General features: G+C 44.8%; 3 protein-coding genes across 4 annotated transcripts in view; all 3 read right to left on the bottom strand.

Annotated features, from left to right (window-relative positions):
* Window positions 1–63: 63 nt before the first annotated feature.
* On the bottom strand, window positions 64–2,868 carry LOC144383385 (mitochondrial import inner membrane translocase subunit Tim10). The gene is made up of 2 exons (XM_078080570.1): window positions 2,503–2,868; window positions 64–1,170 (listed from the first exon to the last, which is right to left on the bottom strand). Exons 1-2 carry the CDS (start codon window positions 2,571–2,573, stop codon window positions 975–977), a joined length of 267 nt encoding a protein of 88 aa, XP_077936696.1. The 5' UTR covers window positions 2,574–2,868; the 3' UTR covers window positions 64–974.
* Window positions 2,839–10,951, bottom strand: LOC120825408 (uncharacterized). Of its 2 annotated transcripts, XM_040187013.2 has the most exons (7): window positions 10,876–10,951; window positions 10,074–10,206; window positions 9,010–9,980; window positions 8,119–8,211; window positions 7,385–7,871; window positions 4,848–6,734; window positions 2,839–3,714 (listed from the first exon to the last, which is right to left on the bottom strand). In XM_040187013.2, the coding sequence occupies exons 2-7, from the start codon at window positions 10,174–10,176 to the stop codon at window positions 3,383–3,385; spliced, it is 3,873 nt and encodes a 1,290-aa protein (XP_040042947.2). In that variant the 5' UTR covers window positions 10,177–10,206; window positions 10,876–10,951; the 3' UTR covers window positions 2,839–3,382. The 2 variants fall into 2 exon arrangements, with proteins under 2 accessions (XP_040042947.2, XP_077936693.1); XM_078080567.1 differs by lacking the exon at window positions 10,876–10,951 and having other exon boundaries at window positions 10,074–10,299.
* Window positions 10,952–11,048: 97 nt separating this feature from the next.
* LOC144383154 (catenin delta-1-like) overlaps window positions 11,049–16,490 on the bottom strand; it is a 5,896-nt gene continuing 454 nt past the window's right edge. The window contains exons 2-10 of the mRNA XM_078080000.1: window positions 16,428–16,484; window positions 16,191–16,318; window positions 15,801–15,951; window positions 15,491–15,686; window positions 15,169–15,353; window positions 14,486–14,533; window positions 14,297–14,379; window positions 13,437–13,491; window positions 11,049–13,055 (exon numbers count right to left, since the gene is read on the bottom strand). Of these exons, the coding sequence (XP_077936126.1) occupies window positions 12,997–13,055; window positions 13,437–13,491; window positions 14,297–14,379; window positions 14,486–14,533; window positions 15,169–15,353; window positions 15,491–15,686; window positions 15,801–15,951; window positions 16,191–16,318; window positions 16,428–16,484 (962 nt within the window). The 3' untranslated portion in view covers window positions 11,049–12,996. The remainder of the gene's footprint in view (window positions 13,056–13,436; window positions 13,492–14,296; window positions 14,380–14,485; window positions 14,534–15,168; window positions 15,354–15,490; window positions 15,687–15,800; window positions 15,952–16,190; window positions 16,319–16,427; window positions 16,485–16,490) is intronic.

The following is a 16,490-nucleotide window of genomic DNA, read 5'->3' as shown; positions in this document are numbered from 1 at the left end:
ACGCGCGCGACGATCAGAGGTCACCACGTTAATCCCCGTAGGAAGAAAGTGTAAAAACTCGTGTTAAAATGACAGTTTTATTAGAGTTCTTAACACTGTGCAGCTTCTCCGACATGTTGGGGGAAAAGCTGCTTCATGGACATGAAAACAAAAACATATCAGGTCAAAAACAACAACATGGTCCAGTCAGACAACACAACGCAGCCTGCACAAGCATCCAATTCAGTCCAATTTCATCCCATCTGAGGAGCCTAGTAGTCTGTAACGGAGTTTACAGATAAAGCCAATACAGCACCATCCAAGACATTAAACTAATCAGCATCTTGTGTCAACTAAAACATTCAAAGAATACATAATTCATTCCGGAGACGCCCTCGATACATCTGTATTTAACTGCTTTGTAAAGAGCCATGTCTGCATGACAGACAACTTGTAATTGTCAACAATGTGTCTAACTGAATTGCATGTTGTGTAGCAACATTATGAAGAGGATCGCTGTTTATCGCCCTGCCATGTTAGAAAAAAAAATAAATAATTCACCTGTTCAAAAGGTGACGTGGGAACAAATATTAAATGTAAATGGTGTCTGTTTCAACCTCATTGTATAAGAGCCAGTACCCGCCTGGGACGCCAGGCAGCTAAAAAACAAATGTATGGATTAGAGACAATTACACATCCTCCCCTTTCCTGTTGATGATCAGGTCAGTGGGCCAAAATAAAAGGAAACATTAATCAGACTCATCCTGAGGTGGAGCAGTTTCAAGGTGTCGTCGTCATTCCACCAGGTCCTACGGTGACTCCATCCGAGCACCATCCGTCTCATCCTTGACCTCTGCAGGAAAGCAGTCCCTCTTTGTGGTTCTCAAGAGCATTGATCTTCACATTTGATTGATTCCCCAAACAAAACCCACCCACTCAATAACCCATAACCTTTTAATCCCCAGGATGTTCTACTTTGAGCCTTTCGTTAGTGTCTATCCGCTTCCCAGAGATGCCTTCCTCATCGTTTCCTCGTCCTGGACGGAGAGCTCGGTCAGCTTGCGTCCCAGCCGCTCGTGAAGGTCCAGGTATTTGGCAACGCAGCGGTCCAAGCACACAGACTCCCCCTTTGTCAGCTCCGCCTCCTTGTAATGTGGCGGGACACACTTCCTGTGGCAGGCGTTGGTCATGCTGAGAAGAAAGATTGTTAAAGAACTAAATTACTAGAATTATTGCACATGTTAAAACATTTACAGGAACATTTTATTATGATGGAGCACCTTAAGATTTAGTCAATGCAATGTGGTAAAACTGCACAGTGCCATCTACTGGAAACCCGCAATTTATTTTCTTAATGTAGTAATGAGGTCGACCTTGCTTGACCAAGTAAATTGGTTGAAGAAATGATTTGTTGAGTTTGGATGTGATCACATTAACTTTAAATTAATCTGACAAACTTGAAACTAGAAAGATATCTATACATCTGAATAAAAGTTAGGTGCATGAAACTAGAAAAAAGCCTACAAATCCTGTTTCAAAGTTCCCGTGTGTTTTTGGACTTTATCTTGAAATAATTTGAATTTGTTACAGGAAACATGTTCACTCATCTTGGTGTTAGTTGATGAAATTGTTTCTTGTTCTTGAGTTTTTATCTTTATGGTTAAAATGCACTTATAAATTGCTTTGGATGAAAGCGTCAGCTAAATGATATGTAGTGTACCTCTAGTGTGCATCTGTCCGGGTCAAGTGCCCCAGCGGACCAGCGTGCACAACACCAGAAGCTGCTTCATTAATGTCATTATAACACCTGTACAGCTGCTCTAAACCGGTACTCCCATTAGTGAAAATGAATTTACATTCATGGAAAACATTTTAAGGCAGAAACTCCATTTAAAAGGCCATTGAGCTCCAATAGACACACGTCTTTTCTCACGTAATAAAGATTTAACCTCCCGTCAAAATTAATTTAACGCGTATCCGTTTAGAGATTGATGAGTTCTTTAAGCATTAGTTTTCTGGGGAATATTTTGTAGATGTTTGTTAAAAGATGCATTACAATAGATGATTTTCTTTCTATAAAAACATATCGAGCTGCTATCAAGTTCCTTCTGCTGCAGAGAAATTATTAAATGATGAAGTATTACACCGCTTCCATTCCATTTTTAAATTACATGTACAAAAGATATTGCCCATCATTGCTATACAACAAAACGAATTATAAATACGAACTAAGTAATTAATCAAGTTGCACTATTATTTGGTAGTAAAAATAGAAGCCGTTGCTTGCTGTCTGTCTGGTCAGTCATCTGAATGAATAGCTGTCACATGTAGCTTAGCTTGGGGCTACATGCTAATCGCTTAGCATCATACAGCTCCACCTTCACTAAACGCAGCTGACCTTCACCGTCAGACGACCCTCTGTTACAGCACGTCGAGTTTAACAGACTATCTAAACGAAGTTTGCAAGAATCTCATGCGCATAAAAGATATAGCTCGCTTTAGCCGTTAGCTGGTTCTCTTTACCGGTTGTACATGTCAGCCATCATCTCCACCTCCAGCTCGGCCGCCAGCTGCTGCGCCTTCACGGGGTCCATGTCCGCGCTGCTGCGCTGCTCACACACAGCTTTGGCTACCAAAGGAAAAACAGCAACCCTCCCGGAGACCGACGGCGGACTGGATACCTACCCGGTGTTTCTTCTTTAACCTTCAAACCTGCGAGACGCAAAACACGTGTGCGCCGTTTCCGCTCACACTTCCGTTGCCAATAAAGTTGGTTTTGAAGTGGCGGCGGAGACACGGCGCCCTCTCGCGCCTGTCTGGGCCACGGATGTTCAAGGAGACATTTAGATGGCAAAACAATTTGACACACTTTTTTTTAATAACCCATAACTATGTCAATTACAAAAAAACACGCTGTGCTTTACAAATACAAGCTCAAAATAAGGTTTCTGTTCAACAATAGTCACTTTGAGAGGGATCCAATGTCACAAGTGCTTTTAGTATGACCATTCAATATCCCCTGAAAATATAAAACTAATAAAATTGACAAACGTGAACAATGCGAACAACAGTAAGAACTTTTTTTCTTTTTTTGTAATCGATTATCTAGTCTATTATTAATGGAACTCAGACATCCATTCGAACAGTCGTACATTGAACTAAATGAAGGTAAAACCAGCAGCATAGAGCTTATATTATATTTGCCAGACTCTCACTGGTGGACAAAACATAAAAAGGAGTGACGTAAAAATCTATTTTACATAAGCTTCCCAGCTTAACGGACTTTGTCTGGCATCTTTGTGGACATACATAAAACCACATCAGGGAGAACATAATGCTCAGCCCACCAAAGTGCTGAATTAGTCACACAACATAGTAAAAACTATGCACAAATACAAAAGTATTACTCTGCCTCATCTCCGGTTACATCAATCTCATTCCCATCGTCCTCGTCCTCTTCCTCGGGAGTTATCTCCATGTGGTCGAGTCCATTCTCACACTCTTGGGTCGGCGGCACTTTGTCTGGAGTGAAGAGCAGGACGTCTACCTCCTCTTCATCGCAGCCGCTGCTGCCGCCGGACCCAGCGCCCGACTGCGGTTCACTCGTCCTCTGTGGCGTCCCGTGGCTCAACAGAGGCATTTCGTCTTCTTGAGGCAAGTGCGTGTCACTGTGAAACGATCCTTCGTCGTGGATGGCAGTCTGCGGTGTTTCACCTGACTCCCCTTTACCACGGGCTGCGTAAAGAAGGCACGAAGGATTATCTGAAGAAATTGGGACATTGTTCGCTATAGTCGTCAGCTGCCTTTTCTAGGTATCTTGGAATCTTTGGCAAGTCAGCGGGGAAACGTAACAAAAGAACATTTATGCCCAAACTGTGCTTTTAGAGGTACTGTACCAGAGCGCCACTGCATCGGGAGTTACAAAGTACTTTACAGACTATACAAAAAATGTTTTTTTAAAAAGAAGGTAAAGATTGAATCCATGACGGATTGAACCACGGACCTCTTACAGAAAAAAATAGTAGGGGCTTCTTGTTTGAATGTACATTTATTATCTGAATAGATATGTTTATTTGTAAATATTTACAATTTTTGCTTTTAGCCAAAAATTTATTTGTAATGAAATAGTGCTAAAAAAATTATGTTAATGTTTCCAATCCTCCCGTCTTTTGCTTTCGGTCCCGTTTCTTAATGATGAACGGTTCTGCGAGATTAGAATAAAAATAAAATAAAATAATCAACATTTCTTTATTATTGTGTCATGAGCAGTAAGACTAGACATTGTAGATCTGTAAAATAATTAGCTTTCATTTTTAAAACACATTTTATGGAAACACTAATTTGCCATGGCTAATGTTAGCTGCAGGGACGGATCTCACTCCTGAACTACTGAAGCATCGACTGCAAAACTGTCAACGCCAGCCTTAAGCCCTTTCAGGTTTTATTTCATTTAGAACTGAATCCTGATTAGAACAGAGTTTTTGGGGAAAGCACTACTTACTGCTGATAATACTTTTGTTCTTGTAAGATGATTCACGATTTTCTTATAATGGAGTATTTTTTAAATAGTTGTATCAAGACCTTAACAAAATTCAAATATAAAAGATCAGAGTACTTTGTCTATTATTGCTGCATTTTGGTGTGATTTGGACGAATTAAGCCTATTCCTGTCAAAACAACCTTTTGCAATGTAATGTGGCTTGTCTCCATGTCATTTTAAAAACAATTAAGTAAAACATAATTGTATTAAATCAAAGTGATACTTAATATACAATGGTTCCATAGTGTGATCGTCTTCATTTTCTACTCTTACTGTACACAAAAGAGTTTGCAAGTAAGCGCCCCAAGACGGGAAAGAACTCCTTTACCTTCATCGGGACACTTCAGTGGCTGCTCCGTCTCAGCTGCTAACGCGGCCTCTTCTCCCGAGACGTCGCAGGCCGACACTGGCCGGGACTCACTGGCAGAGACGTTCGGCTCGTCTCCCTGGGACTCGCCATCCTCAGCCGCTGATTTGTTAAAAATTGGATCGTTATTATTATCATCAACTACGATATTAGAGATGTGGAGACACTCTTTAAGCACGTCCCCGTCCCGGGGCTTTGCGACGTCCATTTCTGTCTCGCGAGTTAATTCTCCAAATCCGCTGCCGCGCGCCTTCTCGTCCTCACACTCTGCGACTCTTGCGGTATCGCGGCTTTCCTCGTCCTGGCTGTTCTTCACTTCCGTTCTGGACTTTCTGGTCTTTGAGTGTTGGCGCTTGACGAGCTTCTGGAACTCCTTCAGATTGACCATCCTGGATGGTTTGGTCGCTCCGCGTAGTCTCCGGTCAGGGATCACGTCGGCGTCGCGGCCCGCCTCAGCGCTGAAGGCCGGCGGCGGAACCGCCTCCGATTCGCGTTCATTCCCGATCTGTTTCATACACCTCCTTGTCTTCCTGCTCCCCTCCTTTGACAAACCGCCGTCAATTTGCTCCTCTCTTTTTACATCGTGGCTCGTTTTGTCTGGCGGGATCGCTTCGACTGCTATTTTCCGCGGCCTCCCGCGGCCCCTCTTTGACCGCAGCCTCCCGCGGCCCTGCTCGGGTGCGTCTTGTTTATTCAAAATTTGAGCTCTGCAGGAAGCGGATTTCAAAACAGGACTTTCTGTGCTTGAGCTACCCGGGGTCTCTTGAGTTTTTTTCAAAAAGCCCCTGGTCCTGATCCGCATGGGACTGGTAGTGGGATCTCCGGGCCCTCTGGTTGTCTCTCTCTGACTTTCTGTGATGGTCGACGGTTCATTAGTTTTCCCTGCAAAGGGGTTGGGCACGTTTGAACTGGCGGCCATTTCTCTTTCCTTTGCCAGGACGTTGTTGCTTGACAAACTGACTAAACAGACGCCGAGGTTCATTTGACCTTTTGCTCCATCACTGACTTTCACTCGAATGTACTCTGAAGGAGAACTGGTGTTCAGTGGATGACCGGAGTGCGCCCTTTTCCTCTTTTTAGCCACCACACCTTCACCTTTAGTGTCCACTTGTTTACATTTTACATTTTTCTTCACCTTCCGGAGATCAGATTTCTCCTCTGGCACGTGTTCATGACCACCGGATATTGCTTCCCTCTCTTTCACCTCTCGAACGGAACAAGGTGCTGTCCGGGTTTCCCCACCTGGTGGATTCAACTCCGGCTGTTTCTGCTCTCGCTGTGAAGAGTTGCTGCAATTTGACTGCCGGGGAAAAGACACACTTTTACTTTCTCCATGAACCATGGCACTGAGAGGGAATTGTAGTAATCTGGGTTTTATGGCAAGCCAGGGTCGTCCGCGCACAGGTGACTGTAGCTCAAAAATATCGCTGTGGTGCGTGGAGCTGTTGAGGTCGGGCTGATGTTTTGCTGTGGAGGTGGACGGTTCTAACGGAGAGAGACATCGAGGAAGCCGCAAGTCATCCATGCAACGTAAGGGCTGCAAGGACTGGGCTCCATTTTCATTAACGTGGAGAAAAGGCTCCACCGTGTGCCGATTGTCTTGTGAGGGCGGTTCCTGGCACGCTGGGGAATAAGTGCGGGATGCAAATTGCCTCGCTTCTGGATATTGACAATGTAGCGTTTTGCACAGCGTGGCGCCCTGCAGGCTTGTTCCTTCTCTTCCTCCCACAGGCGTGACGGATGAGGGATTCCCGGAGGAGGTCTGGTGCTCCTGGACAGCAGCCGGCTGTGCCGAGGAGAGGCTTGAACAGCCGGGCTGGTTCTGAGCTGTAAAATTACAATAGATACCTGTACAACAGGTGAAAAGACCACCATCAATCAACCTGAATTTACGGGTGACATACAGAAAGTAACATTTCAGGTACTTTACCCAACCTTGTGTTGTTTAGTAACGCACACTGGGTGTATAGTACACTGGACAATACTTACTTTTTATTGAAGAATCAATTATTAATTTAAATCCTTCAAGTAGTTTTCTGAATTTTACTCATATATAAAATGAAATAAAGTAACTACATTTGAACAAAATAACAAATTTGACGTCATCACCTCGGATTAAAGGAATAGCTCAGCTTTTCTGAAGTTGGGTGTGTATGAGGTACTTATCCATAGTTAGTGGAGCACAATAGTAGATAGAATAGCGGTGTACACGCCAGCAGTTTGAAGAAACTACTATTTTTACAAAGACTGAAATTGTTGTTTTCCATGATTCAATATGTATTATAAGTTATTTTAGTAAATATAAAGGAGAAGGGGTCAGAATATGTGAATATGAAATTTTTCCTTATTCTAATAAACCAATCCCTTAAAAATGACTACTTGTTTCATTAAACCACCGCCTGGCAACACATTAACCTGCTGTTAGCAATGACATAATCATGTTTAAATACATCAACAGGGCACACAATACAAATCATAAGACGAGTGCATCAACATACCTGTATTGGTTGCTGTGTTGCCAATTGGCGTCTCAAAGTCCTGGTAATACTCACATCCCGCGGCCCCGGCGGCAACACGAGTTTGACTCTGCTGCCACTTGTTCTCTGTAACTGGGACCCGGCAATTGGCCAGTACTCCTTCCTGGTCCGTTTGAGGACAATCAGACTCTTTGCAGTCTCTGTCCAAGTTTGGCAGGATGTTCAGACCCATCATGATGTCCTCCAGCAGCTTCTCCATTTGCTCGTCACACTCCTCTGCAGAGCCTGCAGCCTGGTTCAGCGGGACCGACTCAAGCTCTTCACTGAAGAAGTCACTGGACAGAAGCTGGGGGTCGTAGTCAGGGTGAGGCGGTTGCTCGGTGGAGTGATTGGTTGCGGGTTGAATAGCCGGGGCCTCCGGTTTATGAGTTGGGCCTGGCTGGACACAAGAAAGAGGAGGCTCACGGCTCACCGGGTCAGCGCGCAGCCTTTTGTGGCTGGAGTCATCCTGTAAAAGGATAACGAGGTGATAAGAATCATATCAGGACTATTAAATAAACAGGGGATCAAATTCTGTGTTCATGTTATTAGTTACGTATAATTAGCAGTGACGGCCTTTTTCCCACAGCACAGCACCCGGTATGAACAAGATCAAAAAGGTCCTTTCCTTTCCATTTATTGAAAGAGGTGCCATGCACTCTGCACTTAAAATTGTTTTAAAGTAATACGTACTAAACACCAGCACACACGTATACCTGTTTCAGGGAGTTAACTGACAACGCATCCTCTGTGTCTTGCACATTCACAACCTCCCACACTTCTCCATTGATCCTCCTCCTCAGCTTCATCTGCACAAAGGAAAGAAAATACACCAGGGATTAAAACCAAAGGGCTTCTTACAAGTGTGTCATGGCATTGTAAAGGGCAGCAATGCTGAGAATAGACAACTCTGTCGAGAAAATAGATCCTCAAATTCCCTTTTCATTCTTTGCTTATGAGATGTAGAAATGACATTTCATAAGCACGCTTCAGGGGAAGCGAACACATGGCTCAAACATAAAGGCAGCAGCAGTTGAGCGAGTCTGATTCCCAGACGAATTTGATGAAATGTTCACTGAAGTTGAAAGCTGCAACAGATCTGTATTCTCCAATTACATCATGTTTGAGAAACGCTTGGCAACGCCACGCATTACCAGAAGTGACTGTTATTCCCAGTATGTTAAGATCAGAGACTGCATGACACAACTCCATTAAATGCTCAAAGCAGCCTCAGCTAGCAAACCAAATATGTCTCTGAGGTGTCCCCAAGGCGCGAAAGAGAAAGTCTTGTTTATTTACGCATGATGGTAGACAAGTGAGATGAGAGAGGTATGTCAAGATCCCTGGCAGAAGATCCAACTTAAACCCAAAGCTGTGGGTGGGCAAATAGACCCTTCCTGAGCTAGAACGCGCTCCATACCTGACGGGGTATTGGACTCCCCGTTTAATGTGTCTCAAACTTCCCTGTTCATTACAAGGAACTTGGACTTCAAAGTAAATTTCTAATCTCCTCAAAGTCTTTAAAGTTCATAAAACACACAAACTTTGGAAGAAACCTCCATTCGTGGTTTGTTTTCTCCATGACATGACTAAGTAGTCTTTCATACCTTAATAGAAGTCTCCATCTCCTGCATCTGTCTCATCTTGGACAGGCTCTTCATCCCTACGTGTGCATGCCTCTTCTCTGCGGAGCTTCCCCTTTCCTCTCCTGGCATCTCATCTCTTTCCCCAATGGCAGCTGTTTTGCCGTTTGTGTTTCCTGTTCCTTCCTCATCCAACACCTGCATGCTATCCCCCATCTTAGACGACTGCTCGTTGGCGCTGTCGTCCGGAGGTGATGAGGAGTTTGAGTCTTCGTTGGGCGAGACGGGGAAGGTCGTCCCGCTGCTGGACAAAAGCGGCGTGGAATTTGGGACACTGCCGGAGGATCGGTCCGTTGTGGACCCTCCATCACTTTGTGCTCCACTGTGCGCCGAGGGGATATGTGAGCGCGGTGCGGAGCTGAAATGTTCATCACGTGTGACGCGTTGGGATTCCAATGAGGTCGAACAATACGAATGTGTAGCTACAGCGGGTTCGGGTACTGGGTGTGGACGTTCAGTTTGTGAGTGTTTCGTGGAACATCCCACAGTCTTTTGATCAGCTTCAACATTATGTTTCCCTGTGGATACACAATTTCTCATTTCGACTGGACAAACTGCGTTCCTCCATCCGGCCCCTCCGGCCTGAACTTGCGCAGCCGGAGTTTGTCTGCTTTCGTTCTTCTCTCCGAAACTCCCAAAACAACTTTTCTGGAGTCCCCCCTCCCACCCTTCTGCATTTCTCTGTCCGTTAACAAAGTCTGCGATCCCAAACTGGCCCGCTGCAGACAGCAAGTCATTCTGCTCCGCGCTTCCGTTCACCTCCACCTCCCCGGAGTACAGAAGGCTCACGAGCTTCAGCAGCGTCTGGGCCTTTACCGCCTGGAGACAGAGCTCACGCTTCTGGCCCAACGGGGGGGACGGGGAGGACAACAGCCTCTGAGACAGGTAAGGACTGAGCGCTGCAAGGACGCAACTGTGGGTCGGGACCGTGATACCTTTACGAGCAGGAAGAGGAAGAAAAAAAAAAAAAAAGCTTAATATTTTAATCACCATTTGATTTAAAGCTGCCAGTATGCTACATGGCTCACCATCAGTTTTCAACAGGACATCACAGAATTGGGCGTTGTTTTGTTGTCTCTGCAGCTCTCCAAGAAGCTGCAGCTCATGACCAGGCCACCTGTACGGCTGCATGTCCTCATGGGTACTGGGAGCAAGGGAGGACTACGGAGTTGTGGATGTTGGACAGAGGAATATGGTTGAACGTAGACCCCATTGACGTTGGTGCTGGACCCACTTGTGATCTGACCCCTTTTATTTTCCATATTTTCCGTTTTCAACAAGCACCTTTAAAGTCATCTCACCGTTCCGCCCCCCTGAAGTAAATCACGTTAAACTAAATAATCGAGATTATTGGAGCAGCCCATTGACACAAAATGGACTGTTGACAGTTTACCATTGACTTCGTATCGCCTGGGTCGGACAGCACCGACCTTAAGAGCAGGTGGCAGCCGCACGTGGGCTCCGCGCGATGCCGAAGTCGGTGAACTTTACTTTAAATTTCACGTAACGTTACTTTCACAACTCTATTTTATGTTCCACCACTTACTTACTTTTTGGAGGGAAAAAAATATTTTCTGTCTCTGGCGGCAAATGTCGCAGTAACTTCTTGTGCGGCTAAAGGTTAGCTAGCATTTAACGTAATCATTAGCCGACAAATGGCAAAACATGGCCACCTTGTTTAATACAAAAAAAAGTTGCGCTCGATTGGTAATGTAAGGTTATGCCCAACGTAATGCGTTTAAAGTTAACTTAACATGTTGGAAAGTTAACGACGTTATCAAAAACAGTGACGTTGTTGGGGAGTTAGCATTAGCTTAAAACGACACTTACCAGTTACATTATAAGGTCATACGTCCTCTGCGCGTTGAACCGCAACGTCGCCCCCCGGTCCTCACTGTCGCCAAAGCGGGGCCGCAAACCCGAAGCGCCGCCTAGCGGCCGCTCCGTCACGTGACCGGTTCATTTTAGGTGATTAGAAATAAATTCAAAGGCACAACAGAAAATTCTCAAAAATCATTTTCTTTTTTATTAAAAACAGTATTGCTAGTTACAAGATTCATTCATAAGTGATGATGTGCAACTTCAAGAGCCAAGGCAAAAGATTAAGATGTAGTCCAGAATGAGATTTTTCATTAGTGATCCAGTATCTGATGACTATGTTGGATGATTTTGTTGAGCTAACTTGCAATTAATTGAGATACAGATCGAATGTTTTTAAATCAAAACATATGATATGCATTCACCAGGAGCACCCAAAAACCATTGAACCCAAATCAATATTAAAAAAAATACATAATTAAAATTAACAAATATACTCTTGTATATAGTTTAAATGTGCTTTTATTTTTTTTCTCCACTTTTTCCCAATAGCAAATTCTGGTCCACGCCTCCATACACCGCAATGCTATAGCAAAAAAAACCTCGCTCTCGCTCCCTCTTTCAGTCAGTCCATTCTCGAAGGCAACGTGTTACTTTGAGAAAAAGAGGCACCCTGTCCGTGTTTCAATTGGCATGGAAAAACAAAAAGAAAAACACATGTTCCCCCTACAGTGCTTCTTTTAATCATCCACTCAGTAAGTATCTACATCTCACTCGGCACTAAGAATAAGACTCCTACAGAATGCTGTACTTAAATGCGGGCAGGGGGAGCAGACGATACGATGTACTCCCCCATGTACTGTTCTGTAGCCAGCTAAGTTACGGGTTGGAGAAGCAGTAAGGTATACAGAACTCAAGAGTTTTATACGTTATTAAAAAAAAAAAAAATACAGACTTACATACGTACAAGTTCACATATTATATTATTTTGCAGAATAGAAAACAGATGACTTCCAAATATAATATTCCCAACTAGTAACCTGCTGAGAAAAAGACACCATGATTGGTCACCCATCCGACGGGTCCTGAATGAGTGAGGCACTCCAGTTAGAGACAGTCTGGTCTGTACACATTCATAAGATGACGGAGCTGCGGGTAGAAGTAAATGTGTCCCGCAAATCCTGTGATATCTCCTCGATGAAAAGGTCAAGGGGGCTTACAATTAACATAAAATGACTCGGCTTATTCCGATGAGATGGAGGATAACTTGTCTGCGAACATCCATACTGGAACCGTCACCCTTTTTTATATTTATGAATCACAATCAAATACAGACAATGCAGCATGCCCATGCATCTTGTAGGTGGGCTGCGACTGACACAAGCTGCACCCGCATGAAGCACATGACAATGTTCCGTGTAGCTGCTGTAAAAGTCGTGTGTGAAGTTCTTGCATTCAGAATTGGCAGTCGCAGCACTAGCGGTGTCATTTGGCACATGTACATTGCTGTGTACAGAGCAAAGCAAGAGGAGGAACAACCGCTAACAAAACAGAAGCAGAAGCTTTACATGTATCGGATAATAATTAAACATCAACTGTCACTGGTAGGAAAACATTTGTTGCAGTATTTAGCCATCAGAGTGAGAATGTTTGCTTGATTTCTTTAAAACACAGCAAAAAATAGCCATTTATGAAAAATGTCAAGTGTGTGATTTCAAGAGTGTCCCATTCTCATCCCGTTTTTCCAATTTGTTTGATTACTTTAAATCTACTCTCCCACCTCCAACAAAGCCACGGCCTCCGCTTTTCCTTGGAGTTAGAATAAGAGTTGTCCAAGCAAGTTGTAGTGTAGTGATGTAGTGTTGTGGCATCCGAGTGGTTAGCGTTTTGGAGTTAAAGGACTCGCAGAGCACGAAGTGGTCATAGTGTCTCATCCAGTTGTTCACAGGGAGCGTGGATCCACGTCCAGGTTTTATTTCTGAGTGGTTTTGTTGTTTTGTCAGCTGCGATGGAGGAATGTAACAAAGGGAAAGAAGAAGAGAGGCGGCAACGGGGTGAAAAGGGGCGGAGGATTTGAGTATAAAGGATGGAGTTTAGTCCCATCGGTAGTGTAGTGGTCCCCCATTTGTCAGTTCAGCAAGGGCAGTAGGTGGGAGGAGGTTGTCTTCTTGTGATGCACACAATCAGTTTTTCTGCAAGAGACCAAGAGGCATAAGTGTGGGAATTGATCATGTAGAGCAGCTAATGTTCAAAGAAAGTATTCAAAGAAATTACAGAACATCGGCTGCAGGAAACAAAGTCACCACACGTCACAAAATACATAAACTGTGCAGAGACAAAATTAAAATCACATCTCAGGAGAACTAATCAGTTTACACGTGATCACTTTTTTTTTTTTTTTTACATTAACAGCAAAAAAAAAAAAAAAAAAAAAAATCCACATACAGTACAATGGAAGCTCAACCATAGTTGTCACTGTTAGATATTGTGCCATGCAGTGAGTTGGGTGGAGCAGCCTGTGGGACACACATACCATGCGCTGACATGCAGTGTGACAGTGGGTGTGGCCTAACCATCGTAAGAATCCATTAGAGGCAAAGAGGCCTGCCTCTCTCCATACATGCCTCCCTGAGAGAGAGAGAAAGAGAGAAGAGGAATAGAGAAAGGAGAGAGACCAAAACGGTGACATCCATAGAGACAGCATACACAGCAAGGAGGTAAAGGGAAAGAGAAAACACGACAAACGAAAAAAGAAGGTAGAAAGAAAAGCGAGAGAGAAAAAGAGTAGAGGGAAATAAGCCCATCAGATGAGAAAGCAGAGAAGGGTTAAAAAAAAAGGTTAGTTTCATGTTACGCTGTTTTTCAGCTGGGAGAAAAGGACACGGGTGAGACAGCGTTCAAACAGCGCTTCAACTGAGCATGCATCGACACGCTGCTCGTGGCTGTGTGTGTGAGAGCATCACCGATCCCACGGCAACATTCTCAGCAGAGAGCCCTGAAATCTGGAACCTCGAGGGGAGTGTGTCTGTATCTGTGATTAACCAGTTGAACATTTCAAACCATTTCTGGTCTCAACTAGGTGATCATGTGCAATCAATATCCACACTAAACTAAATTATTATTCTTAGTCGTCTTTATGATTGCACTAGAGCTAGAGGCGATGCGGAGGCAAACCCTATTAGCAGATGATGAGATAACAGACCATAATAACCTGTAGAGGATTAATCTACAGAGACACGTTCGAAAGCCGTGAGCTTCGTCTTACACATTGACACTTTCTAGAAACTGTAGTGGACTGAAGTATGAAGGAGATTGTTAGGATTGAGGGAGTTATTCTTATAGAAGTGCAGTCATGCAGGGTTACGTGTGTGGGATGAGAGTGTGCGCGTGTGTGTGGGATGAGTGTACGTGTGTTCATGTGGCCAATTTTTACCTGTACTGCATCTCTGTCAGCAGGTTCGAGTGTGTTATCCAGAGTGTTCCTTCTCACTCGCTGGTCCAGTGTGGAGTAGGCATCTGAAGAAGACAATCCGTATGTAAAACCACCTGAGAGTGTGTGTGTGTGTAAGTAACAGTTATGCCCTTGTGTGTCTGTGTGCGTATGTTGCTTCGTCACACTTGCCTGGTCCAATGTCATTCATTGGGATCATCTCCCGGTCCCCTTTGCCACCTGTGCGTTAAAAGACACAAAGACAATGAGCACGGATGTGCAACGCTAAATGTTTTTGATCACAGAGAGAGGCAATAGACATCCTCTGTTAAAAGTTTCAAGTGTTAAGCATGAGTCAGCTGGTATTGGCAAATATATAGTCTGTTACCTTATTGAGAAATGGTTGAGGTGTTCTTTTTTTTTTTAACAATCAGCAAAAGTTTTTAAAAGATATTTAACTGAAAACGTGGTGATCACTGGGATCATCTAAAAAGCCCCACTGTGGTACAAACCCTTCCATACCTTGTACTTGTACGCATTGCGAGCGTTCATTCTTTGAAGCACTGGCCCAGTTTTATTTGTACAATTTAAAGCAGAGCCGCAGTAGAATAAGATTACCCAACTCTTGAAGGAAAACTATTAGAAAAGAAGCATTTGAATGGCCCCACTTAAGCTGTGAAAAATGTGCCATACCTGAACAAAGTAAACAGTAACACAAAGAGATAGATATTTACACCCCGTTACACATTAAACACTGAGGCAATAAGTCAATACTTACTTAAATTGACACTTTAAACACTTTAACAAATTAAAAGATATTTGGCCTCGCGGGGCAGCACCCTTTACATGCATGCGTTTCCCTTTGGCTTCCTGACCTTTGTCAATGAGCGGCAGAGTGCTGTCCTCGTATCCTCCGTTGGCTCTGGTGGGAGGGCTTAGGTTGACCATGAAGTCAGTCTTCTTCCAGCCATCCTTTTCCAGAGTGCGCCGCAGGTCCTTGTAGCCCCACACGGTCTGCAGGACCAGGCCTGCCCCGCGCACCTCCCGCTCAGAACGGTTACTGGTGATCCCGGTGGACGGGGGAGGCAGAGAGAAGATAAGACTTGTAAAAAAAAGGGCGCACTAAATGGAGGCATGCAATTCCAAACCGGACAGACGTGCAGACTAAAATAAACCCTGTGAGATATCAGCCCTTACCCGTCCTTATTAATGAGCACCAGTCTCTCGATGCCCTGCGAGGCCCTGAGGGTCTTTGCTGCCTCCAGGCTGGAGCCCAGCACCTCGTGGAGCGTGCTCAGTACCGACACCACCGTCTCCTCCGACAGCGCCCGCACTGGCTGACTCTGACCGCCGCCGGGCAGGTTGGCCACCAGGTTGGGAACCGCGTGTTTACCTGTTAACACGCAAGTACGAGAAGGCCGTTACAAAATGAAGAACAGGTCATCCTCTTCGAAACGACACATCCTTGTGTGACGGGCTCGGTGCCCCGAAGCGCCCAGAGTCTCACCGAGTAGATCTCTGTTGCGTGCGTCGATGGCCATGTTGCGCAGGGCCCCGGACATGGCGCGGACCACGCGGTCGTTGCCGTGGGCCAGCAGCTCCGTCATCATGGGCAAGCCCTTCTCTTGGCGCAGCAGGGCACGGATGTAACGGCCGTACTAAAAACAGACACAAGTGTTTCAGTTTAGGGCACAGACTACTCTACGTTGGGTTTACGACCGTCGTGTCTTGTGAAGCGGCCTGATCCACATGCTTCCCGCTCCCCAGAATAGACACACCATGTTTAACAAGCTCTGTTTGGCATGCTGTAAGGGCTTTGAGTCAGTCGACATAGGTTCACGTTTGCTCAGACTTTCAATCTTGGACAATGATTTCAGAAACTAGCGAGTCCACTTACAGTCCAGCGTCCGGCGCACAGGTTCTGAACAGCTCCCGCAGAGGCTTCCAGCACGGTGGGGTTCTTGGACTCCTTCAGCAGGGATGTGTAGATACGCACCACCTCCGGCTGAAATAGCAGCTCGTAGCCTAAAGGGAAGAAGAAGAGTGGGGCGATAGGTTGAAATACAGTATATTTAGTTTAGTTTTAGTGCTTTTCATATATTAATATAAAAGTGTCCATTGAGCCCCTTGTTACCTTTAGCAGGTGCGGTCCTCTTTGGAATGTCTATTATGTCTGCAGCTGCATCTTCGTCTTTTC

Source organism: Gasterosteus aculeatus, chromosome 9 (assembly GCF_964276395.1).
Source record: "Gasterosteus aculeatus chromosome 9, fGasAcu3.hap1.1, whole genome shotgun sequence".
Lineage (NCBI taxonomy): Eukaryota > Metazoa > Chordata > Actinopteri > Perciformes > Gasterosteidae > Gasterosteus > Gasterosteus aculeatus.
Note: the sequence above shows the minus strand (reverse complement) of the source record. Positions and strands in the feature narration are given on the sequence as shown.